The sequence below is a fragment of the Dufourea novaeangliae genome, unplaced genomic scaffold (genome assembly GCF_001272555.1).
Source record: "Dufourea novaeangliae isolate 0120121106 unplaced genomic scaffold, ASM127255v1 scaffold25, whole genome shotgun sequence".
In the NCBI taxonomy this organism is placed as follows: Eukaryota; Metazoa; Arthropoda; class Insecta; order Hymenoptera; family Halictidae; genus Dufourea; species Dufourea novaeangliae.
This window is the reverse complement of record NW_015373901.1, coordinates 2,781,614-2,809,444: the sequence shown is the minus strand read 5'-3', so window position 1 is coordinate 2,809,444 and position 27,831 is coordinate 2,781,614. Positions and strand designations below refer to the sequence as shown.

Sequence of the window (27,831 nt, the reverse complement as noted above, 5' to 3'; positions counted from 1 at the left end):
AAATTACTTCTAGAATTGTCTAAATCCACTTAAGGTTTTTCTTAGGATGAAACATAGTCTTCAAAAAAATAAGTTAAGGAGTGTGCTTTTATTAAATGCTTCATGTTTGTACATAGTAAAATGCAGTCTTTTTTACTGAGACCTAAGAGGGCTACAATTACAATAAATAATAGCTTATAAAATTATAAATAGTTAATAATCCTCTTCATCGTATCCATATCCAAAATCGTTTTCTTCTTCAGATCCATGCTGTCCAAGCATCTGTCCAACTGTCATTTCTGTAGGATCAACATCAGCATCCACTTCAACTTCAGGTTCAGCATCCTCATCAATGTAGTCATCAGTTTCATCTAATTTGTAAAAACAGTTTCATTATTTCTATGCTGTTTAATAAAAATAATGTAATATTACTTTGGAAAAAAGACGAATTTCAGACGATTCGAACCATTTAAAGTATAAACTTGCAATATATTTATACAATTAAATTCATAACACATAAAAATCGGAAAATTACCCATATCACAGGTATCTATTCTTGACACCACAGGTTCTACTGTACTATCAGCTTTCACCTCAATTGAAATTCGTGCTTCTTCTTTCTTCATTACTTGTAGTTGTGGTTTAATTGAACGGGATCTTCTTGTTGATGTTGTAGGTGATGTATCTTCTGATTTCAGGGGACTATAGACAGTAGGCCTGCAACAAGATATAATTAATTGTCTAATTGTCGATTAAATAAGAACACATATGTACATGTAGTACTAATACTATATTTAAAAATGATAATTATTATTATTAGATGTATTGTACTAACGTTTTACTGGAAGTTGCAATATTATCCACATCTTGTTTAGATTGAACATGTTTTTCAGTTTTTTGTTGCTCCTTGCTTGGTGCGTTTACAGAAACACTTAGGCTTTTCAATACTTCATAATTGATTTTAGACGAGATTTTCTTTTCTTGTAACATTTTTTCGATTGCTTCTCCTGTTGAAATAAACAGACTCTTTGTAAAATGCCATAATAAAAATGTCCTATAAAATTGAAATCACCATTACTACCTGCAGTATTTGCCGGTGCCTGACTTTTATTACGTTTAGTGGTTCTCCGTCGTTTCTTTTCCGGTTTACCCTCTTCTTTCTCTTTCTGTCGTTTTTCTTCTTTTTCTTTCTGTAGATTTAGATATTCTGCGTTCACTTTATTCCATAAATTATGTTTAAACTGTGCTTCCTTTTCCGACATGATGTAAGTATCTAATTCTTCATCGTCCAAATCAGCAACGTCAATCTCACCAGAATTCTAAAACCAGAAATATTTATAAATAATATGAAATAAAACGGTACAGGTGCGCATGCGATTGTTGAAAATTTATATTCAATGTCCTGTAGTGTTCCTTAAGGAAAGGGGCCACTAAAGTGTTCCCCAGATGAAACATATAACACTACAGCTGCTCATTACATCTTATTTCAAGTTACAGTAAAAAATACTGTAAATTAATACTATGATGATTAGTGGTTGTAGAAATTTTAAGCAAAACCTTAGGATGCACAAACCATGTCATAATATGTACAGTAAGTCTTCGTATAACGCGGTATTCCTATAATGCGAACTAAAAATTATTCTACTACCCTCGTATGATGCGATTAAAAACTTTGAGTTATTCTGTATATATACTGAAAATCTGTACGTTTTTATTGTTCTAAAAAGTCCCATATAACATGAAATTCGTGTAACAAGGAACGTATCTTCCGCGTTATAGGGATCTCCTATTAGTAACTATATTTTGATTGTGGAAAGGTGAAGTTTTTTCTCCCACAATAATCATTACTAGATGCAATACTCACAGATTCGAACGGTGTATTCCCTTGATCCTTTCCTTCACTTTCTCTATCATTTGTCGATATTATGGAAGCAATATTTGGACCTTCAAATAATTGTATTCGTTTCATACATAATTGTACTATTTATTGTATACATTATATTATAATAGATACAGTTAATATATAACAATTATAATTTAATTATAAACATTTTATCCCTTACCTAGACCCGTAATCAAACGATTATTGCCGTTATGCTCAGAATCATGAATTTCGATATCAGGATCGTCGACGTCATCTTCAACGTAATGTTTAATTATATCTAAATTACTTTCTTGCACAAATCGCTCTGTGTCTTCTTTTTCTATAGAATCGACTAAAAATGAAAATATTTTTAACGTCAAGTGATTTATACAAATGGTAATACACAGGATAAAAAATGTTAAATATTTTCTAAGAAATAAGATACATATTTACGTTGTTTAAAAGTTTAATACAATTCTTACGAAATTAATTTTTATTATCCATTTTCCACCAAATACAATGACTTCTATTAATTACCGTTATTCCGCTTTCTTGGTCTTCCTACTTTACGGTCCTCCAATTGCTTATCAATCTCAGCTTGTAACTCATTTATTTCTGTATCTATATTTTCTAACTGTAAAAAAACATTGGATTCACGCTTCCACTTCATGATAAATTCCTTTCGCGTAATATTTCAATTTTAATACGATATAGTCTATCTACGAAAAAATATGATCTACATAATACCCTTTGCAATCTTTCCCTGTCCTTTTTCCGTGCAGCTTTGAAAGCCGGCGGATCTTGTTCCTCCTCCAAGTCGACCGTCATGAATTCTTCGAGGGTCAACGCGCTCGAGGGTGTATCGCCGAATTCTATAAGCCTGAAAATTAAACAAACAGATACAAGTTACAATAGCATATCGTGAATATATCGAGGAAATCTTCATTAGACATTATTCACCTTTTTCGTAACGTGGTTTCATGCACCTTCACGATTTTTATGATATCCGCGGGGGACCTGTTGAACTCGTGTAACCGAGCGGCCATTAGCAACGCTATTTTGCAGGGATAAAAAAATATTTATACATGTGATTCAACTCTCATTTCATATACTTAAAACTGTGAGCTAATTTTCACCCATTCAATTGAAAAAAAAATTAAAACGTATGCTAATACAATCATTTCGAAAGAAACTATTTACAAGATAAAATGTTAGTTCGATTAAACGGCAAAATCGAAACAAATTAATATTATAAGATACTTTTTCATACCAGCTCCACATAGGCCGGATGGTTTACGTCCGCTGTGAATGCTATCCCTTTTCATCCGTTGTACAACACGTATAGCAGTCATAGATACTTCGTGAGATTTATCGCCAAACTCTAATTTATTTGCAAATCGCATGATATACAAACATGGATCTGCAATACATAAGAAATTATACCTAAATCTAAATATATCCAAATATAAATCCTTGGATTTCTTGGATTCACACAAAAACTAAAAGTGCAGAATGTCCAGTAAATCGTAGTACATACACAGAAGCGACATATGTTTTCATGTGCAAAAACAAATCGACAATGTAGAATAAAATCGTTCCATATGCAGTTTAGTTTACACGAGAATCAAACGGAAAAATTAATCGGTCATGAATATATTATACACATGTTTTCACATACAACCCAGGTAACACATAACGCCTGAAAGTGCTATCTGGGAATTTAGAAGGTTAATTATTTTTATATTTGTAGACAAATATTACTTGAAAAATGAGGATCTTTTTAATGAATGGCATACTGAAGATGATCTGAACAGGAAAACGATTGCTGTGCTTAATCTTATGTTTATTACAATCAAGGAAATGTATTGTGAAGAAAATGGAAAGTCAATTGAAGAAAAAGTTCGTGTATTTTGCAGTAATTTATTCATAAAATGGAAACATTCTCATCGGAAACTGAGAAAATTTAAAGCAAGGTACGGTAAATGGTTGGAACAACATTTAATTATTGAGAAATACGCAAATGAAGAGCCATATATATATTACTTATATAAATTACACTGAATAACTATAATATATTGCGTTGAAAAAAGTCGATAATTAATAATAAAAAAAGTCTTATTAATTTTGGCCATGAAAAGCGAGTTTCCAGACCATATGTGCATAGTATTGAATCCGCCATCTTGAATTTTGAATTTTTGGTGTCAGATTGGTTATCAGAGACCTCAAAAACCCTTGATTACAAACTTTTAGAAAGTTTCAATGATATGTTTACTTTTGGCCAATAAAAACGCGTTTTCGGACCACTGTGCGCTGGACCGATTCTTGTTTTTTATATTATTTACGTACTAAAAGGCACCTTTAGATCTTTTTAAATGAAACATCTAATATTTCTTCTATGGAAATCAAAAGAACACTAAATATTGGGTAAAATAATATTAACATTTACGACGAAAGTTCTATTGTATCTATAACATCTACTTAATGATTTTATAAATGACAAATAAGCTTTCTGTATCGTACTTCTATTGCAAATATCGCAATGAATATCCACATTAAATTTTCATTAAAAAAAATCAAGGTACTCCTGAAAACGTAATTTGTGAGCAATGTAGAAAAAATGATTACTGTAATGCATATCATTCTTGGTATCTTCTAACTTTTGCTTCACACATTTCTTCATACAACGTATGATTTTTGTGTTATTTCAAGGCGTCAAGTTAAATGAATCACCGTGTATAACAGACACTGTTTGTGAGAAGCATCACACTGCGCAGATCGTGGTATGCCTTTTTGAGGACCACCCAATATATGAACGCGCGTGCCCTAAGTTATCGTCTATCGACCGACGTGCAAAACTATCTAACCAGCGCCCGTCTGACATGGCGCCCATGTAACTGAAATCCAAAATTATTTGGTGTCGCAATCGAAGAAAAAACGTTCAGCAAGTTTAAATAGTGACGATGGCGATGTCGAATTTATACTCGAAAATATCGACGAAACCGATGAAACGCTTCCAGGATAACGTCACGGTCAAGCAGACTAATCCGTGGTTAAATGGTGAGACACTTATTTATTACTGATATAAATAAACATATAATACACAACTTAACGCTATTTACACATTTACTGAATCGAATTATTTGCAATTAAAATAGAGAGAAAGAAGATACATTTATTTTTTATCTATGGATTTAATGATATTTATATATAGGATTACTTCTATTACCGTGTTTATGAACAATGTTTAACGATAACAAAAGGAGAATTATTTTTTCGTTATTTCGTGTCATGTTTTATTGTATCTTACTACTCGTACACTACTTTACATTACGAATACATTGCCTTTGAATGGTGTTAAAATCACCGGTGTTGTTACGTCGAATTCGTGAACAGTAGAGGAAGTCGCACATGACCGAACAGTAGAATGCACTATTTATATACATAAATAGTTTTAATTTGTTTGATGTTAGAAAAGATTTTAACGGTCGTATTTAACATTAATATCAAACATTTCTTAGGAATTTTTATTCAAGATTTATAATTTCTTTAATAGAATTACAGTCATTCGTTCAATTGATAAGTAGCGGTCAAAGCAAGTTTAACATTCAGGTTTTTATACATTGTATTAAAGTGTAATTATCGTTCTGGTGTATATAGTATTTTCTGAAGAACTCAGTTTTTCTTTGCAAGAAATAGTTATTTAAGAGTTGCATTTAAACCTGGGTTTTATTAAATAATTTTATATATTCCTTTTCATTATAAATAAATAATACACGTATTTTAATGTTTTTTATATACGTACTTAATATTCGTATTATGCTATAAAATGTATACATATATTTACGATTATATAGACTTACAAAATTCACTTTCTTTCTATAAGATTAAACTTGTTTTTCTTAGCATGTTCATGTTTCAGTGATCACCCCCTATAGGTGTTAAAAAAATGTCATTAGACGTTATGTATATTTTAATTTATAATTGAAGACACACTGTGATAGTAGAATGTCAAACGAAAAGTATACCTTAAAGTTATGTTACATTAATATTCAAAGGATATTTATTAAATAAATAATAAGTATTATGGCATTTTATGTCTATATAGAATACATAAATTATTATTCCTTTTAATATCATGCAGAATTTTAAAGTTGTGGATACGTTAACCCTAAGTGAACCCATTTAACAATCGTATACGTACATATGTATGCATTTATTTGGCGTACGTATCACGTGCATACGAAACGCCTACGAAACTGCACGAATAAAAGCGGAACAAACCGAACTCAGTATCATTGCGAGTTGCGAGGACTCGCGATGGATGAGAGGGTGTTTACTTAAGATGTTACGTATACATATACACGCGTCGTTTGATTTTTGTGTTTGTATGAATCGGAAATAAGAGGGGGTCTCCAAAGCTTCAGTGATAGCGATCTTTTACTATGTCATAACAGAACGAGAGGATTCTATTCAAAACAATTGTTAAAACTAAGGAATAATGTACACTAACGGTAAAACTTTTGATGATTTTATGGTGTGCATTCATTTTGCTAGGAATATCATAAAAAATATTATTAAACTCACATCGTCTTAAAGCGTTGACAAATGAAATGAAATGTATATAAATAAAATATTGAAATGGTTTTAGAAAAAAGTATTCCACTAAAAACTATTAAAACTTATTAAGACTAATAATATGTAATAACATATTATTGTCTTGTATAACCTCTTTCATTAGCACTGAAGAGAATGTTATTTTTCTTAATATTATCATCATAGTAGTAACTTTAGAAAGTCAGTATTTTACCTGAATAAACAGACAAGTAATACAATTATATGAAAAGTAAATTTTAAATATATAACTGAATAGCAATATTCTATATAAACTAATTTATTTTTATGACTACTGCTGCATTTTATTTGAAACTATACATGTTAGTTGTGAAATATTTATACTATCTTCTTTTTAATATAATCTTTGAATAATGATAAAAAAAATATATATTTTGTAGTAATCCTGAAATTGTGTTAAATAGTAGTATATTTAACATTCTTTAAAATAATATACATGCAGTTGTATATCATTATAAATTCGTATGTAGTATTCGTATGTTATTTTGAATTATTTGAATGAATAACTAAAGGAAATGGAAAAAGACTGACAAATACAATATTTTGATGTTATATGTGTTTTAGCGGAATCACCAATTACTGCATCAGATTCACCACCAACAGTAAGCCCACTTTCTTCTTCCATCGTACTTCAACGCGAGGGAACAATAAAGCAACCTTTCAGTGCACCTGCATCACCTCTGTCTTCCTTGTCATCCCCCATAACTCAACTAAATTTATCATCACCTGAAGACTGTACACAAGATCCTAATTGGCAAGCAACAAAACCCACAGTACGCGAACGGAATGCTGCCATGTTTAATAATCATCTGATGGCTGATATTATATTTATTGTTGGCAGTCCAGGTAATTAACTGTACATTTTCAAATAATCTTGTTGTTTATAGTTGAATAACATTCTGTATTATTAATAGGTCATACGCAAACTATACCAGCACACAAGTATGTGTTAGCTACTGGTAGTTCTGTATTCTATGCCATGTTTTATGGTGGACTAGCAGAGAATAAAAGAGATATAGAAGTACCAGATGTAGAGCCAGCTGCCTTTCTTGCACTGTTAAGGTAAACACTCTTTACTTTTATGAACTTGTTACTTTGAATTGTTCAAACATTATTTAATTATTCTTTTTTACAGGTACATGTACTGCGATGAAGTACAATTAGAAGCTGATACTGTGTTAGCAACGCTCTATGTTGCTAAAAAATACATAGTCCCTCACCTAGCCAGGGCATGTGTTAATTACTTAGAAACAAGCTTAACAGCAAAGAATGCGTGTTTACTTTTGAGTCAGTCTCGTTTATTCGAAGAACCAGACCTTATGCAGCGTTGCTGGGAAGTAATAGACGCTCAAGTAAGTTTAAATCAAAAAATGTTGAAGTCTTTTACTTTAAACGATAACTTAGATATGACATTAAGAAGTAAATCGAGTTTATCTTCCGATGGCACTGATAATACTGTAAGTTTCTATTCTTGCGGAGATATTTGCCTGAACAAAAGACAAAAAGATTCTCCATATCGGTTTACTCATAGAACTGTAAAAACAAATGATAGTAACTATGGACATATGAAGAATAGATTGTCCATAGTACCACACTGCCTCAGTTTATCTGAAAATGATTGTTGCTCTACATTTGGTAACAAAAGGTTGTCATTTTCTTTATTTCGAACTCGAAGTGAACCTTACTTTGCAGACAATAAATTAGAAATTGAAGTGACACAGAATATAACTTATGAAGATAATTTTGTAGAAGAATATGAACATAGTAAAAATGATTATGATAATTTTCAAAGAATATCACATAGTGTTAATGCAATGACGAGCTAAATAAAAATTAAAAACTATTTAAAGGACAGTGTCATGTATCATTTAAAATTACATTTGGAAAATTATTTTGTACCTAATAATAATAATATTGCCTCTTACGTCATTTATGTAAATTATAAGAACTAATTAATATCACATTAAAAAATGTTACAAATAGATTGCTTGATAAGAGTTGTAAAGATACATTTTGTTTACTTTTGAAAAAAATATTTCAACTTTTATTATACATTAGGTCATAATATTTTACTTGGTTATACTTTGTTATATTTTCTTATATGTTAAGTCTACATGTTTCCCGTTTAATTAAAAAACATAAAGTTATACAATTTCTTATTATATTTAATATTATATCATTTCATAAAAAATGGAAATAACAGAGTGTATGGTGAATATTTTCGTTAAATTATTTAATCATGTATAGAGTCATAATTTACTACTAGTATTGACATATAATTTATTTGTATTCAGCTTCGAGATACATGAATTGTAATCAAATTTAATACATTTTTCAGAAGCATTAAAATCAATTTTTATATAACACAAGCATTGATATTTTTAATATATATGTGTGAACTATGTTTCTCACATTTTTTTCTACCTTTAAACGATGTCTGTATCATATAATAAAGTTTTTTTGTAGAAAATATAAAAATCTTCAGCTTAATAAGAGTTTTGATTGGATCATTTGACTTATATTTCGTTCTACATTATTTATTTTTTTACGATTCATGCATAGTAATTATATTTTCATGTGCATCTGATATGTAACAAATATCACGGAAAGAAATCAAAAGTACATTTTTTCTTGTTACAGAAGATTATGAATATTTTACGTTAATAGAACAAAGATAAATTATGTAAATATAAGTTTTTAAAAATTCAGTCCTTTTTGGATACAATTTTTTGTTATGTTCCTTGTTAATCATATGGTAACTAACTATAAAGTTAGAAATCATACATGGAATTTAAAGTTTATATTATTTGTACATAAAACTTAATATTATTTAGGCAGAAATGGCACTAAGGTCAGATGGCTTTGTGGATATCGATATACACACTCTTGAATCAGTACTCTCTCGAGAAACATTAAATTGTAAAGAAATTCATATATGGGATGCTGCATTGCGATGGGCTACTGCCGAATGCATTAGGCAAGAATTTGAGCCCACAGCAGCAAATCAAAGACGATTACTAGGTAAATATCACAATAGATGTTTTCATATTATAAACATTAGCATATTACCACTTTAATTCTCATTTTAGGATCTGCTCTGTATTTAATTAGACTTCCTGCCATGAATTTGGAAGAATTTGCCAATAGTGCTGCACAAACTGGAATCCTAACACAACAAGAGACAATCGATGTCTTTCTGCATTTTACTGCTAGCAATAAACCACAACTTTGTTTTCCTATCAAACCTCGACAGGGATTAAAGACTCAGGTAAATTTTCGGATTTGAAGAAACAAATGTTTATCCAATCATATTAACAGTTAGTCGTCTCTATTAGCTAACGATAATTACGAATTATTCGTTTATGCTAGGTACGAATAAAATATCGTAATCTTTTATTTGCAGGTGTGCCACAGGTTTCAGTCGTGTGCATACAGATCAAACCAATGGCGCTACAGAGGTCGGTGTGATTCGATTCAGTTTAGCGTTGACAAAAGGATTTTTGTTGTTGGTTTCGGGCTATATGGAAGCTCGTCTGGTGCCGCGGATTATAATGTTAGAATTGAACTAAAAAGACTGGGCTGTGTTTTGTCCGAGAATAGCACAAAATTTTTCTCCGATGGTTCGAGTAGTACGTTTCACGTGTATTTTGAAAATCCAATTCAAATCGAGCCAGAATGCTTTTATACAGCTAGCGTAATATTAGATGGAGGGGAGTTAAGTTATTTCGGTCAAGAGGGCATGTCGGAAATAACAGTTAGTAATGTAAACTTTCAATTTCAATGCAGTTCAGAAAGTACGAATGGTACAGGTGTGCAGGGAGGACAAATACCCGAGTTAATTTTCTACGGACCGCCAGTAGATGACTGACGGAAATATATTACAGAGATAATGGTTTAATTAAGAGATTCTACAACCATGTACCTTGAAATTGGTCAAGGTTTTATACAATTATTGTTTTAGGCACTATTATTAAGTATATAACAAAAGAATTGTGTAATAGGTGCACTCTAAGACTTTAAAATGTCACGTATTGTTACACTGAATAGCTTGTACAGAAAAATAATACTGATAATTTTTTCCGTAAATCGTAGCTTTAACACTTTCCACATTTTATTCATTTATTTTTTAAGGTTCACTTTTATAAAAAAGGATGAGTGACAATTTTCTACTCACTAAAGATGAAGCAAATGTAATATTATAATTATAATTTACTTTAATTCAGAAGCCAATACTAAATTCTCGATTTAACAAAACAATTCAATACGTATATATAAATAATTTATCAAAAATATATTTTCGTAAAAGAGACTTATGAAAATATGTAAATGTAGAATAGCTGTTTTTCTTTTATACTGCTATGTCTTCGATTAGAATTTTATGAAGCAATATTAATACCAGTCATTTATTTTTTAAGAATTCACTGGTGATATTATTTTGGTCGCAAAATATGGAAATTAAATTCTTTATTTGAAATGAAACCAAAGCTTCCAAATTTTTTGAAAAGAGTGCATCTACCGCTATCTTCAGTACAGTCAACTGTTCTTGCAATTTTATTTGAAAGAGAAATTCTTTTCATATGATTTGGGTAGTGGAAAAATCATTTGTAAATAAGAAAAAAGCAGAGTATATACAAACGCCTGTTAGTTATAAGAAGGCAGAAATGAAAAAGTGATCTTTAAATTAATAGAGAATGATTCAGAAAGTTAAAAAGTGCTATTTAAAACAATATTTACCATCTTTAAAATTATTGTTGAATAGTAGTATAAAGAGATGAGTACAGGTTAATTAACTTTTTAAAAATGCATCACAAGTTATTAATGTTTAATTACCAAATATTAATAATATTTCCAGTCACTATTTGTTAAATTTAAGTTTTAAAAAAGTCTTAAGTGAATGATGTATATTGTTATTTTATTCGGTAGAATATATTGTTTTGCCACCACAAATGATACCGGTTTAATACAGAATTTATATGTTTAAGATATATTACAATTGGAACTGCCTATGTAAAGCAACATTCGTTTTTTGTACGTTATGTTACTTTACAATTTTTTTTTACTACTTCAATATGAATGTATTATAAAAAACAAGTATTTTACTTTTATTAGTTTCTTGAAATCTCAGTATAAATATTGAAACGTTTTTTTCTTTTTAAACGAATGGTGATGCGAAATAACTGAAGAAAGGAAAAGGAACTTTCTAGTTTAGATCGCTAGACGGAACAGAATTTTTGTGTTCATCACAAATATTGCAACAATATTTCATATGAATATCCTCTCGATCATCTCAATAATCATTTTGATCGTATTTATATGATTTTATAGTTTATCATAGCTCATGTAAACAGAAAGAAAAAAACACTAGTTGAATTTTCAAAGATAAGTGTATGTACATACAATACATATTAGTGAATTAAGACTATCACTCGTTATATTTTTATTTAGTATTGAGCGTTATATTATATTAAGTAAGGCCACAGAATTTGGCACCAAAGTTTATTTTGCAGGATAGCCAATAGCATTTACAAAGTACAATGAACTATGATACCAATAATAATACAATGTACAAAATAATGCCTTCCTACTGTTAGTATATCCAACCAGTGTAAACAGGAAAAAAGGACACAAAATTTACATTGATACTTTAAAGCAATTTTCGAAATATACATTGAACCATTTCAATTTCATTCAGAGGTGTACATTAATCACTATTAATAAACAATAATCTTCGTTGTATGTCTTGCATTATTATGATTGGAAAATTATATAATGGAAATTACAGTAGAATATTTGAATCTGTATGGTGTATAAGAAACAAAAACTGTGCTTGGAGGTTACCGTAAAAGCAATAAATAAATATAAGAATCTCATTTATAAATAGGAATTCTACATGATATTTTTATGCATCAAGCTAAGATTCATAAAACAATTTAATTACTAACAGTGTAATATCAAGGAGGAAGTTAGACTGTAAAATGATATTGTATATTATTACTGATAAATTGAAGGCATGAACATTATATTTATCATTTAGAACAATGTAAAACATAAATATTTTAGTGATTATTCAATTTCATTTTGTTTTCCGATTGAAATTGTAACTATTAAACGTCTATAAATTGCAGTATGAATAGTAGCATATATACAAATTGATAGTAGCGTTTAATATATTACTAACTTATTAACCTTTTTTTATGTTTCACTTCACCAAAAATAATAAATGTAGTGATAATTATTTGTGATGAAAATTACTTGTAAATTGAGGATGTTTATGTTTAAAGAATAAAACATGACAAAATGAATGTTCATTAACTAAATTTCTTTATTCCTGGTGCCATAATAATGAAATTCTTATAATTATCTGTCTTGTAAATGAATTATTAATCAAAAAATATTTTTAATTTATAAGAGCTTTATCATGTTTTGAAATTTGTACAATCAATATAATCACACAAGTAGAATTTGATCATTTACTTTACTGCAATATAACTCATGTTTATTTAACAACAAGAAATAAGTAAAAACAGGACGCAAAATATTTACGTATCATGCAAATATAACATGCAAAATGCTCACCTGCCGATGGTATGTTGATACAGAGAGCTTGCGTAAACCGTAGATACGTGCGTCCCAATTCGTATACACAAATTTGTAGAACATCACTGATGTCAATAAGCATATCTAATTATGTAGTTAAGTGTTTACTTTACTTTCAGACTTAATTGTATTCCACATTAAACCAAATGTGAGAAGAATAGTAAAAAGAACAAATTAAAAAATTGTAATAAAGAATCTAAATCTGTATTTCTTTTTTTATTAACTTGCAAAAGTATAAAGGATACGTGCAGTGCCTTCAGTACGACATGTAATATAAACACAAGCTGCATGATTATGAGCTTGCTTCCTTCCCCGAGTTAAATGACGATTTAATGCCATTTTATAAAAATTCATTGATGTATCAATGCAATGCTGGTTCAAGCTAGTAACAAATGAAAAAGAATATTGTTTTCAGTAAAGTCACTCAAGAAAAATCAATTTTATTTGATACATTAAGAAAAGATTATTACCGTAATTGCATACATAAATGAGTAATTCCTTTTCTTGCATTTTGTAAAGTTATTCCCCTTGATTCTTTTCCATTCACATGATACGCTATAAAACAAAAATTTTATCGCTTCATTTTTTTATTTCTTACAAACATATATTCTTTTTTAAAATTATATACCTGCTCCGAAACCTGTAGCTCCACCAGTACTATCGTTAGCAACAAACTGACCAAGCACCATCATATTTCCAGATGGTGTTTCCTTGAATGCAGTCTCGCTGACGATAAGTTGATCTTCCAACACAAAACCACATTCTGTACATACTGCATCTCCTCTAGCTGGATCTGTTTCAATATCCGTAGACCCACAATTCCGGCATTTGCTTCCAGACATCTATTAAATAAAAGAAAATCTTATAAATTAAAATGTTAGAAAAGAGTAATTGATTTCGCACTAGTATTTCATATAAAATTATACAACACAAAACTGAATACTCTATCCCTCTGTATTCATCAATTAATAAAATTAATTTTGTAATTGAAACTTTTTGAATTCAATAGAGGAATAATTGTGTTTATTATTGTCGTAGTATAATAACATCAAACTGAACCATTATCAAAATTACCTTTATAATATAATTTTTTACGTTTAGTGGTAAGTACACTATTTACTAACGTTATTACGACGGCGCACTAAAACTTATTAGAATAGACATATTCAATATTTATCATGTGACAGCCAGCCAATACTTTATTATATCTCGTTTTAGACAAAATTACGTAGAATCAATACAAATGTCGGTACAATTATTATTAGATACAACTGTTGTGATAGGTTAGATAGCCACACATTGTAGCAAACATGACATATTGGTTAGGAATGAGAATCTCCTAAGATTTATACAAGTATAGTCTATTGTATAGACCGAGTACTGAACAGTACTGAGTACTGAATAGACTGTCCGACGCACTGGTAAAAGTGGTTTATTTTGTATATCAGCCAGCTTGCTATTCCTTCCAACATTTTTTATCTCTTTTGTTCTGTCAAAAATGAGGATGAGAAAAAAATATCCGATTACAGTAATTACACGATATTGCACGATATGAGCGATATGAACTTCTTTGTTTGCGCGCGAACTTTGTGAAAAATCTGAAAACTAGAAAGTTAAATTATTTAGATTGAGATTACTTGTATTAAAGTTTTATAGCAAATTTTGAAAATCTCAGTTCTTGGTTTTTAACTATGACACATTATCAAAAAAATTACTTCTTATTTCCATTGAATTTTTAGAAAAAGCGGGTCAGATCCTAATTTCATTGTACATAGTAACAATCTGTGTTTTCGTTTTTAATTTGTTTTATTTTCATAATGTGTTCTACATATTTGCAACTTTATTGATTGCTCATCGTTTTGCAGAGTACCAATTTTGTATTGCACTAAACTTGACTAAACTAATGAATTATTTGTGGAATACATAAAATAAGTACGATTTCGTGTAATAAACATTCTTTATTTATTAATAAAATACAGCAAATGTGATACTAAATTATATATAACATGTAGAACTAAAATTAAATAACATATATGGGCTGCGTTCAGCGGACTTAACCGTTGCGAACTCCAGCGAACCACCGAACTCATCAGTGATTAGGGTGATCAGTGATCAGTCCTATGAGTCCTATTACTCCTATTGTCCTATTTTCCTGAATGACATTTAGGATAGTGTGATACATTTGTAGTAGACACCGTAGACACCCTCTAATCAGAGTCAATCAGAGTCATAAAATCCCGTCCCCGATTTTGATTGGTGCCGCCATTTTTAGGCAAAAGTGTTATAAATGGCGGTATAGTATAACCATAGACATAGAAATATATAGGGTGAATAGAAATTGACAGGTTTACTATTGTTTACTATCATGGCAGTTAAACGAAAAAGCAGGCGGCTTGCCTCTCGTCTCTAGCAGCGAGCAATTCCAAACCCAATTCACCCTGTAGACTGCACGTCAGGCTAGGCGGCTTCTCAGCATTAGAAAGAGACGGGTTACTTTCGGAGGACTTGCTAAATCCAGACCATCCAGACGCCTAGAACCTCATCCCCCACTACTTAGATTTAAAAAGAGATGTCTATGTAGTCCTCCGAAATCTATCTACCTCTTTCTAAACTTGGGACGCCCGTTTCAGGGAGATGCGTAGTCTGTATCTGATATGGCGAGTAATTACTCGAACAAGAAAGTTGTTTTGACTATGCAACAACGGCTGGACATTCTGCAAGATTTAAAGACACAACCTGTTTCAACGATTGCTACAAAATATCGTGTACACCCGATAACAATTCAACGGATAAAAAAAAACGCTGTAAGCATTAGTGTATTTGCAGAAAAGAGTAATCAACAGAGGAAACGGCGAAGACTTAAAAGACCAGTATACGAAGAATTAGAGCACCGTTTGCTAGCATGGTTTACACAAAAAAGAAGACTTGGTGATACTCTATCAGACACTATACTTTTAGAGAAAGCTGCTGAAATAAAAGAGAATATCGCATCATGTTCACGTTCCAAAGTGAGCAAAGGTTGGCTTGCAAAATTTAAAAAGCGTAACAACATACGTATGAACCCATTACGTAAATATCGATCAAAATCTATAGAAGAAGAAGACACAGAATTTGTACCTGTGTCTGAGGAAGCAGAAAGGAAAATTATCATCAAGGAGGAAAAGTTTCATGAAGAAGTATGCAAAGAAGAAAAAAGTAATGACAGTAAAAATCCAGAGCATCATGAACGACAAGAAGAAATACTTGATTGGACAGAGCAGGATGGCAATAATATGAAGAAATTAAAATATTTATTGGAAAAATTAACACATCGTAGTGCAACAGCACCAACTCACATTCAGATGCTGGTAACAGGTTTAAAACGATATTTTTTCATTGACAAGAATGAGTAAAAAGTAAAGATGAGAAAATTCAGAACACATGGGAGTTATGATAAATGTATTTAAACTTCACCTTACTCAAGATAAGTACTTACATGTACAGTGGTAAATTTATAATGTATTTGAATATTAGTTACTGATATAATTTATGTATGTTATTTGTTATTTAGTGCGTTTCTACAGTTGAAGGACCCACCATGGATAAAAATCAATTATAGGGCACTCCACGCGAAATAGGACACTTTTTAAGTAACAATTCAGATTTTGTTAACATTTGACTATGTTGTAGTCTTTAGTGATATATAAACGTATCTTAAAAGGATTTTTGAAAATTTGTTAAATTGTTGGCTCTACAGCTGCTTGAAATATAGTGTCAACCGTTTTTCAATAAGTTATAACTGTTGAAGTAACAAACCGATCAAAATGAGCTTTGTGGGTGCTTATAGTGGAGACATAAGAGTACCTGATAATAATTATTTCAGTTAAAAAAAATCTTTTTTATCCATTTATTTTGCAATTGATTGATGCAAAAATTTGATAGATGAGGATATAGTACATTTGTCCTCTTTATGGACAAATTTTTTAAAATATGGAGACTTTAAAATTGGCCGTATGAAATTAATTGAAGTTAACGCTGCGTTGAATTACATAGACTCGATCACCAAAGCCGTGCGGTACTAAGCTAGCCGGTACGGCTCGGCCAGTCGAGCCAATGTGTTTCGACGTAGCGTTAACTTCAGTTAATTTTCATATGGACATTTTTAAAGTCTACATATTTTTTAAAATATGTCCATAACCTACTATTATAACATTGCATTTCTTTAAAAGAATTGCAAAATAAATGGTTAAATAATATTTTTTTTAACTGAAATAGTTTTTATTAGGTACTGTTATATCTCCACTATAAGCACCCACAAAGCTCATTTTGATCGGTTTGTTAGTTCAACAGTTATGATTTCTTGGAAAAAGATTAGCACTATATTTCAAACAGCTGTAGAATCAACAATTTAAAAAATTTTCAAAAATCCTTCGAGATACGGTTATATATCACTAAAGACAACATCACATATTCAAGTGTCAACAAAATCCGAAATGTTACTCCAAAAAGTGTCGGATTTCGCGTGGAATGCCCCTTACGTAAATTTTATTTAAAATTTTTTAGTAAAATATGTTTTTGTATAGGTTACAAATATGTTATAATTATATACATTATATTATTGTAAATATTGTACATATATGTATATATATATTATACTACTTCACACTATCCTGATGTATAACATACTAGGAATATTATCTATACATACTACCCAGTCAGCCAAGCAGACATATGCAAAGCCAAATTTTGTCCAATGCCTGTTATAATGTTACGTATTCAACATGGCTACAAGTTTGATGCAAGAGCTGCTATCAACAACTTTCACGGAGATTGACAGCAGATTAGCAGCAAGTCTTGCAATACTAAAAATTTCTATTACAATTTTACTTCGGTTTTTATGCTTTTAGGATATTTTATGCAAAGGACGAAACGTTGTAACCTAACATCGAAAATAAATAATTTTATTGAATTATGTTATAGAATCAGATATGAATCAATTCTATTTACTCTATCAACTCTATTTACTTGTCCAGGATATTGTGATGACTGGACGATAGTATACTTGCAACATGCTTGTGTAATATGTATTAACTGCTAGAGGTTCTTGATTAGACAGTTGTTGCATCGTTGCATCCTCGAGTGCCAGTGTCAAAAGTGTAGTGAATACGGTGAATACGTGTGGACTACAAGAAAAGATTGTTTTCCGAACCTGAACCTAAATTTGTTATTAAGACAGATACAAATTATTATAAATAATTATTATTCTGGTCCTACAATGAAGAAACGTTATATACGTACATAATCAAAAGGTATTGATGTAATTTCATTAATCAGAAGAGTTATCAATTTATTGTTTTCATTTTGCAAACATAATGAGATTAACTAATTTTCAAGTCTATGTGCGATATAATACAATTTATACGAAAAACAAGAGGAAAGATAGTTATTAAATATGTAAGAAAAAATAATACAAATTTATACATCCATATTAGACAAATTATTCATTGCTTTTTATTTTTATTTATTTTATATATAAAATTAACTCAAAACATTTTATTATTTATTACTTTTATCTCTTTCGTGATTGATTTTCATACTTTTTTGTTCTGCATGCAGATCATTGTATTTATATAGTGAGTGACATTGTTTTCATATCATGCATATAACACGTACATTTTATATTTTTAAATGAGAGTTTTGGCAAACTTAAAATTTTTATTATATTTTTAATACATAATGAATTAAAAATGTTTTTTAAATATCAGTTGTCTGAATTATTCTTGTAGGAATGACAATAAATACGAATGTTTAGAGGTTATATGTGTGATACACAGTGATTGACGTTTTAATTTATTACCAGACATGGCTTTGGACACTTTACATTTAACATTATTGATCCATGTGGTTCAGTTAAACCTAAATAGGGTCTGGGTTGGGTAATAAATACAAATATATAACTTCAATCACTAAATATATACCACAGATATAACCTATAAAACATACGTATTTGTTGTCATTCCTATACAAATAAAATAATGTTTCTATCGTCTGATAACAACATACATCGTTTCGCATTCAACGTAATATTCGCATAAATTTTCGCCATTTCTTTAGTCAGTAACAAAATTTGTTTGTCAACATCATGAGCTTCAGTTAATTTTTATACCTAAATATAAAGGTATTGTATAATTGCAAATATCGTCTTATTTCAACAAATTTGCTAAACGTAAAATAATGAACTTTATTTTAAAAGCTTTATTAGGCATTTGTACAAAGAAAAGCATAAGTTTGATGCTGTACTAATAATGTGACTATAATCTTATAAAAGTGTATTAAAATTTTTCATTCATTTGAATTCTACATTTATTATATTATTTAGTTTTGATTCCATATTAAAATATCTCTTTATTTAGTATGTATACTATTATAAAAAGTGTTATTTTCTTTTCATTATATTAAATGATAATCTTTACATCATATAAAAAACATAAATTAAGTTTACCTTCCTTAGATGACATATCAAATACAGTATAAGCCAACGTGCAGTTAGTAATGTAGAATAGTAAACAATTTGGGTAAACCAAAATAACGTAGTAGAAAATAATAATACAGATACAAGTTCCATTAATAAAAATTAGTGCGAATTTTATTTTGAATATTTTTTGTCATTGTAATATTATTTCAGTTATATAGATCGTAAATATTTTTCTTATATACAAAAATAAAATTTTTAAACGATAAATAATAAACAAATATTCATTGATGAAGTATTATTGAAAAAACTATATAAGTACAAAATTAAGGCTATGTTTTAACTGATTAAAATTGTAAATGTATTTCCGTTTATATTATTTTTTATAAAAATTAATAGTATATGCTGTTGCTTTTTTTTGTATAATTTGTTCGAAATATTTAAAAAATAATTGTGTTTTAAAAAAATTCTGTAGTATGCAATAAAATTTTTTCTTCAAGAAAATAGTAATAAAACATTGTGTTGTAGTCTAAGTCTAGTGTAACACTATTGTAGACACAGAATTTTTCTTCCAACAGTAAAAAAACAACGAAGTCTAGCAATCCTTTTAGCTGAACAATGTCGCAATCAGAGAATACGTCACAATCAGTGATCGGAAAATTAGCCAACGTAATGAACGACGAGGCTTACTATTATGTTGGCGTACGAGGCAGCCCTTTCGCGACTGAATGTTCTGTCTTTGGTTTAAATTCGGATGAAATTTTGGCCCTTAGCAAACGGTTTCCAGACTCTGGTGCAAAAATGCTCAACTGCGTCGGAGTCACCGGTTAATTGACAATTTTTCATAATTTCTTTTAATTATCTACATCTTAATATTCATTTGTGAATTTTACTTTTCATTATCGTATGTGAGAGAAAACATTATTTGTCACATTTCAATTTTGTTTAATAATTTAAAATGATATATCTTGGTTGACTGCAGATTATGGTTTATGGAGGAGTCAGTAGAACAGAAAAGAAGAACCTGAGGTGTTCATTCAGGATCAGTATTAAAAGTTTTATCTTCTAAAAACTTTTAATGAATTTTAAGTAGACAAAATTTATCTATACAGTTCGGTTCGTGTAAAAATGAGAGAAGAAACACAAGGTTATACGTTTCTTGTGTTCTAAATATAGGTAAAACAAACGAAATGATGGTATGAACTAAAACTTTTTTTGACTATAATTTCCATTCTACCGTCTATATTTTCGATATACCAATATTGAGATCATATTGCAATTACAATAAAATGACGATATTAAATGCAAATTATGATCGATTTGATGTGGAATAACGCTCTCACATTTTAACGAACTGTGTAGTGAGCATCGGTGGTTATGGCAACCCTTGTTAAGCAAAATAATGAAAAAGAACAAACAATGGATCTCTGGTTCTTCCTATTTTTTGTCTAGACGTATGAAATAAAACCATCATCTGCGCTCGGCCCAACAATACTGTTTGTATATAGAATAATAACATAAAATATAGAGTGTTCTGTAACTGATAATTTGTATCTTCCAAAAGGGAGTGGTTCAGATAACTTATAATCAAACCTAAAAATGATTAAACATATGTGTGTTTATTTAGTACTATATCATATGCTATAAACAATAAGTATTACCTTAAGTAGAAGCTAGAAGCAATAGTCTAGAGTCTAGACGTATATGTGAGCCGAATTTTGAACATCGATTTAATAAAAAACAAAGCTACGTATCGACAAATATTATTGTACCATTCTGATTTATTTTTACACGTCGAATAGTCTATTCGATTACATTATCAGCTACAGGACGCCTTGTGTACAAGTTAACCGAAAAAGTTATTTTACTAAGCATAATAAATAAAACAGTAAATTACATACGATAATGCAATATATGTTTCATGAGTGTAACAAACATACTTTTCTATATATATATTATAATATATACTATCTTCAAGAACGAAACTTTTTCAGGACCAGCATTTTCTGTCATTAACGCCTTGGCAGAGTTAGGATATCGGGTTATCTGTAGCACGGGAAAAGATGAGGTACTCTGGACGATGCAAAGAGAACTATAGAACAACGGTCGTTCTAAAGTTTGAAATCTATCAGCGAGACAGTGCTACTTATGAGTTTAAAATATGCGTGCGAAATCGTTTGCTACGAACTGAGCATTAAATTATTTAACGATGTAGCAAAAAGTCATCTACCGAATCCATGAATGTACAAATTGGTGTGTTTATATGCTTCGTACTGACTTCCAGTCGACATTTTTAACTTCCTGTAGAGATACATACAGTCTAGCCGACCGAAACTGAATTCACGACGGGCATGCGTAAGAAGTCACGTGACCAAACTGAAAGGTGCTGTAGAATTCCGTGTGATTCCATGCCATTGATGGTCGTAATGACAAACGGCGAATAGTGTTGTATAGTAATTTAAATTCAATACTATTTAATAATACTTTATAATACCATTGAATAAAAAATGCGCCATGGAATTATACCACTAATCGTAGACTCGGTGGGCTAGACTGTATCCTTTTATTGGACAAATGTATATAAATAGATTTACAACATTCTTACCGATTTTTGTAAATTCGTAAAAAACTGCATTTAACTTAAATTGCATTCCTTTTGTACTGTATTATACTTAAATCTTTATCAATTATGTCTGTTTCTATTTTGTAATTTTGATGTGAATTGGAGTATGTCTATGGTGGTATTTAATTTTCATAGCAATTAATAACAGACAATACAATAATGATAAAACTGTACAGGTACAATTTTTTCAAGTTTTTCTTGCATATTCTATTATTAGTTATCAATCTTTTCTATGTATAATGTTGCATAGAATCACATATTATGCGTATAACAACATTTTACTTACAGAAATTGCAAGTATAAATCGGATTTCTTGTATTAAAACAATTCTGAAACATTGTATGTGCAGTTGCTTTTTCTGAATATGGAAAATGTCATTTTCCGTATTGCTCTTAGTTTTTTTTAGTATATACTAGTAATTTTTATTTTAATATAATATACAGAATCATAAGTATTGTTAATATTACAAATATAATTAAGGAATTTATATTGCAGCTAGTATTTGTTGAAACAATTTTTAAAACAATGAGACACAGTATCTGTTAGTGCAGCATCATGCTTTGCCAATAAGGAACTATCTGTAACTACTTGAAAGCTCTAGTCTAGTTATTATAAAATAAACACAATATTATGTAAAGGTCGATTTCATGTGTTATACTGTGTGTAAACAAAACACACTTTTTGCATATTGTCAACAAACACTGATTAAATAATACATGATCTATCAGAATGAAGGATTATTTATTCACAGTTATAGTAACTTTAAATACTTTTATATGACGAAAAGAATTTTATACCATACTTTCTGCTCAATCTTATTTAAGAAAAAAATGCACTTAAGTATAAGTTTTATGTATCTTTTTTGGATGAACCAATAGACAAACGAAAATCATTCATATAACAGTAGCCAACCAGAAGATAAACATGGAGCATGATCATAGTCATGATCACAATGCATGCTGCTGTGCAGATGACAATGTTGGTGTTCGCCAATCTCTCACTGAAATGGATTTTGAACGAGGAATTTGGTATGCAGGTATTTAATTCGATTCAATTAATATTATGAATATTTTTTTATGTAATTGTATAATTTTAATAATCATGATTTTTAGCGCAATACAATGAGGTGGATCGTGTAAAAACATTGTTGGACAAGGGTGCTTCAGCTAGTTCAGAAGATTCTGCTGGATACACACCCTTGCATTACGCGGCTCGGAATGGACATTACGATGTCTGCAAAATATTATTAGAAAAGGGTGCAATGGTGAATGCACAAACCCGGTGTGGACATGCCACTGCTTTGCATAGAGCAGCTATGCAAGGGCATGCTTATATTGTTCTCCTGTTACTCAAATCTGGCGGAAACCCCAATTTGAAAGACGCGGATGGTTATACCGCTCTGCATAGAGCACTTGTAACACGTTCTGTAACTGTATGCAAATTTCTGATACCGTGTACAGATTTAACATTACTTACAAACAAAGAACAAAGTATAGAACAATTGGCGAACGAAAAGTGTCCTGACATTTTGTCCTTTCTATCAACATATATGAAGACAGAATACAATAAATAATTAACATTGAAGGAATCATTTATTGCAAAATTAACAAATTGGTAAGGTAATTAATAAATAAGATATGTAACTGTATTGTGAATTTTAACATTTTTTGAATTTTGTTGTATAAAAACTATTCAGAGTGTAAGAAAAAGTAGAAACATTCGGCGATTAAGGATTTTCTGTTAATTTTTTTAGTAAAATTTGTATGAATGTCAGGTTCTAATTATTTATGTAATTATTGTTTTTATAAATTTATAAAATATGAAAATAAAATTATAAGCATATGATAAGTAAAAAAGTTAACATACATACCTCAATATAGTGTATTTGCGAAAAGTTATACTTTAAAACATAATTTGTACACAAAAATCTTATTTTGTCATAAATTAATATAAACTTTTTAATCAACATTATAACAATAAAACGTTATATTTTATACACTAGCAATATGTGAGCGTTCCTTCCACTACACAAGTATTTATTTCATTGTCAATATTAAAATGCAATTTATTAGAAATCATCATTAAACATAAAAAAATTAAAACAGTGTATGAATAGTGCATACACGATGTGCTTTGTAATCAATTATTTTTACAAATAAGTGTCTAATTTCTGTTCGGAACTGTTTTTATTTGCAAAACAGATGTTTTCTTATTATCGTCTATTTAAATCGCATTAACGACATTGATACCTGGCGACAAAGAGTGTGATATATTCATAATAATACCTTTTTATTAAAACCTAATCATAATTATAATTTTCTAAGGTACTTTAGTGTATGTATGTATATATGTACAATTTATTCTTGTGGTGAGAATACTGTAGTATAATTTAGGTTGTTCCTTTCTTTGTAATTTATACTTCACATATTTAAAAAGTCAGTTAAAATATACTAATCCTATTGATGGAAATAAGGAAGTTCTGTCGTGTGGGTAAGTATGTGTGTATAATTTTGGAATATTCTGTACTTAATCGGTTCTTATCATTCTTTCTTTCCTACTATAGAAGATTTATACTGTGTTAATTTTTTTCATACTTCTTTCTATTATGCACTTTTTATTCCATTCGTCCTTTATTTAGATTTTTTATCTTAAAAAAAGACTTAATATTGCATCGATTATTTCTCAAGTAGTGCCAATAAGTAAGTTTGAAGTAATATCGTTTGAAAAATTCTCAAAATGCCCAAGTCTGGTTGATGGATAAGCATCGTCGTTTGTCTCGTTCCATGTGCTCGTTGGAATGGAGGGTCGTGCACTTGATATTGAATCGTTCGTGCTTGATCGTACGTTTTCGTGTAGGTTCGGCGATCGTCGTCAAAATTCGACAGTATTCGATGAGTTGCGGTACGCGAAGCGCAGTACGGCCGCCGGAGCCCCCTCGTGATATACGGTGGTGCCATCTAGTGGAACACCTTCCGTTTTCTGTACGACTGCAATCGTTGCATGGAGTCAGTCGTTTCACGAATACCGCGGGTGGTTTGCGCGAAGGCTCGCCGCCGCCTTTAGCCGTTGTGCGACGGATCGTCCGTCGTATCGCGGTCCGAGGATTCGTCCGCGTGTCTTCGACCGCATTTCCCGCCTGGATTCCTGTGTGGTTTTATTCGTCGATTTGAGTGACAATCGCGAGCGATGTAACCGTGCCCTGACGTCACACAGCTAATCAAGTGCACACACGAACGCAAACACAGGCGCGCGCGCGCGCCTGCCACTCGTTCCGTATACACGAACGGTCTACGTAGCTGCGCACAGTGTACTATGTATGTACGGATACGTGTAGGGCCGTGTACACGGCCAAACCGATAGAGTCACACAAAGAAGAGGGAAACATTGTGATCTCGAAAGGACAGAGTGGAAAGAACGGAAGCAGGGAGAGATAAGAAAGAAAGGGAGATATATAATGCGTGTACACGTACATATATGTATATATATACATATTTCTCACGTATCGAGAGAACCGTGTTAGAGAGAGAAAAGGGGTGAGGCGTAAAACGTGTATACGGAGGACATTGTACACTGGCACACGTCTCTACTTACTCGTGAGCCTTTCGCTTTATAAAACATTACGTGTCGAAGTATTACGGAGAAAAATACAAGACCGTGAGCATCGATGTTTTTCTGTTCTCGTTTAAAATACTCTGCGCGATCGACTTTTCTCGAACGTTGCGTGTTTTTCCACATCTCGTGGCGCCCCGTTGTGTTTTTCTACGGAAAGCTGGCCTCGGAACCTGCGTGGACTTTTAGAGTGGAACAAAACGTAAAGCCAGAGGGACTTCTTCTCGTGTTGATGAATGATCAAATTCTTACGTGTTTCGTGGCATAATCGGTGAAATCTACGAACGGCTGTGCAAACCTTGAATGGATGAATTCCAGTGGATGGACGAGTTTTATCCCGATCGAACTGGTCAGTGAGTGTAATAATTTCGTGTTTATCGTACGACGTTGGTTTCTTTCCTTCCTTCCTTCTCTTTTTTTTTCTTCTCTTCACTCTGTTCGCCACTGTTATGTGAATTTTTATCGTAAGCAACGAGCGTGTATATGTGACACGATCGCGGGTGTACGTTGTTCGTGCGATAATAAGAAAGTGGGAACCCCGCGTTCCGTTTTTATTAACTTGTCGGACGGTCCACTGCTTTGAGAGTCAAGTTCGTCGCGCTTCGCTGTACGCGCTGTGTTGGCGCGCGCATACTTCCTCGCGCTTTCGGTAGCGTTTCGCGAGAAGCTTTCTACTCGTAGTGAGATAAAACATTTCTTCTGTGTGTTATCGAGAATTACCGGTAAGGGTAATGCCAAGTCACGCGCCGGTTACGTCGTTCATACAACAAACTTTAAATTAGTTTTTTTTTTTCAACGTATTGCCATAATGTTCTATCGACAGAGTGAACTTCTCTAGTCCCGACAGCCGTAGTTCTGAACGTATGCTGTAACTCTTTGCTCGTCATTTGAAGTCGATTGTTATGGCTGTAAAATGAACGGGAAATCTTTAAACAATACGCGACCAAGGCAATACAGCTGAGCGTTTTATTGGAATTCGAACAGACCGGTCTAAAGTGTTTTTATGAGTCAGACTGTGTCCTACAAAAGAGAAGTTTTGGGTTATTTCGTTTTTTTCTTTTACTTTTTAAGTTAATCTGTTGAGGTTATGTTCCTTTATCGACAAGTAATCTTTCAATTCTATGTCATAAAATATTAACATTTTTGAGGTTTTTGTGTACTTTATAAAATTATGAAGGCGAGCCTCTACCACTTTACACGTATTCCCATCGGACTGGACAGCTTTTTTGATCTAGTTTCCTGATATGTGTTCCTTTCACTTACAATTTTTTGTGCTTTTTCAAATCATAATTGATGTTTAAGTATTGTCATTAATAATAGCGGGGAATCGGAAAGAGCAAAAGTTTGAATATTACTGTTAATAATATATTCACTGAAGAAATTACTGTTAAAGAAGTTACACCTAAACAAAGTCATCAAATAAATAGATATGTACGGAAATTTAAGAAATAGGTTATGCTATTAACACAAAGGAAACAACATTTTGGCAATCGCTTATGACTTGGCAGTGCAACAAATTGGAAACAGTGACAGTACTAAAATGCTTGCAACTTGGAGTTACGGTGAATTGGGACACATGTTCACAGGAATTGTTCTTATTATTTTTGTATACCCTAAGTCACACTTGCAGTTATGCTTATATGTTTTAATACACCCCCTTTATCTACCTGACAATTTTTATTCAATCGAATACTTATTCGAAAATGTGAAGAGGATGTAACATAATCAAACGATAATTACTAATTGCTTTTTGTTTTATTTTATATTATTTATTATATACAATTATATAAGCATTACTCATATGCTATCATTCGTTTTTGGAAAAATTATAAAGTGTCTGGTGGTAGGGGAACTATATCTACTCGTTTTTATAACCAATTTTTTAATTTGTCACGTATTTCGGACACAATTTAAAACTGATACTACCAATGACGTAACGTGTCTAAGTTGAATATTCTGAATTTGAAATTTTTTACCACAATTTCTAAATTCCAGTAAGTAGACTACGGATATTTATTCGAAGTATTCTTTTTTTTCTGTTCTGTACACTCACAGTAGCCATAAATGAAAAAATCT

The 27,831-nt window shown here is 30.9% G+C and overlaps 5 protein-coding genes across 12 annotated transcripts in view; 4 read left to right on the top strand and 1 right to left on the bottom strand.

The window, feature by feature from the left end:
- Positions 1-110: 110 nt before the first annotated feature.
- On the bottom strand, positions 111-14,303 carry LOC107193674 (transcription factor IIIB 90 kDa subunit). Its single transcript, XM_015583164.1, has 15 exons — positions 14,147-14,303; positions 13,701-13,914; positions 13,543-13,627; positions 13,318-13,454; positions 13,052-13,156; positions 3,114-3,263; positions 2,804-2,897; positions 2,591-2,723; positions 2,381-2,477; positions 2,043-2,195; positions 1,844-1,923; positions 1,061-1,298; positions 815-986; positions 515-696; positions 111-350 (listed from the first exon to the last, which is right to left on the bottom strand). The coding sequence occupies exons 2-15, from the start codon at positions 13,912-13,914 to the stop codon at positions 193-195; spliced, it is 1,998 nt and encodes a 665-aa protein (XP_015438650.1). The 5' UTR covers positions 14,147-14,303; the 3' UTR covers positions 111-192.
- On the top strand, positions 4,739-10,343 carry LOC107193675 (BTB/POZ domain-containing protein 6-B-like). The gene is made up of 7 exons (XM_015583165.1): positions 4,739-4,900; positions 7,040-7,321; positions 7,390-7,537; positions 7,611-7,827; positions 9,310-9,496; positions 9,565-9,743; positions 9,879-10,343. Exons 1-7 carry the CDS (start codon positions 4,804-4,806, stop codon positions 10,341-10,343), a joined length of 1,575 nt encoding a protein of 524 aa, XP_015438651.1. The 5' UTR covers positions 4,739-4,803.
- Positions 14,304-18,093: 3,790 nt separating the features above from the next.
- Positions 18,094-21,655, top strand: LOC107193693. Its single transcript, XM_015583186.1, has 3 exons — positions 18,094-18,360; positions 20,102-20,349; positions 21,518-21,655. Exons 2-3 carry the CDS (start codon positions 20,142-20,144, stop codon positions 21,619-21,621), a joined length of 312 nt encoding a protein of 103 aa, XP_015438672.1. The 5' UTR covers positions 18,094-18,360; positions 20,102-20,141; the 3' UTR covers positions 21,622-21,655.
- Positions 21,656-22,064: 409 nt separating this feature from the next.
- Positions 22,065-23,719, top strand: LOC107193664 (ankyrin repeat domain-containing protein 39-like). Its single transcript, XM_015583152.1, has 3 exons — positions 22,065-22,099; positions 23,025-23,182; positions 23,259-23,719. The coding sequence occupies exons 2-3, from the start codon at positions 23,071-23,073 to the stop codon at positions 23,717-23,719; spliced, it is 573 nt and encodes a 190-aa protein (XP_015438638.1). The 5' UTR covers positions 22,065-22,099; positions 23,025-23,070.
- Positions 23,720-25,960: 2,241 nt separating this feature from the next.
- Positions 25,961-27,831, top strand: part of LOC107193715 (nuclear receptor coactivator 2-like) — a 191,922-nt gene continuing 190,051 nt past the window's right edge. For 6 of the 8 annotated variants that reach the window (XM_015583218.1, XM_015583211.1, XM_015583212.1 and 3 more), the window contains exon 1: positions 25,961-26,104. The gene's annotated coding sequence lies outside the window, so the exon portion shown is untranslated. Of the gene's footprint in view, positions 26,109-26,460; positions 26,478-27,831 lie in introns of those variants that run through there. The other 2 variants (XM_015583208.1, XM_015583209.1) reach the window with 2 other exon arrangements.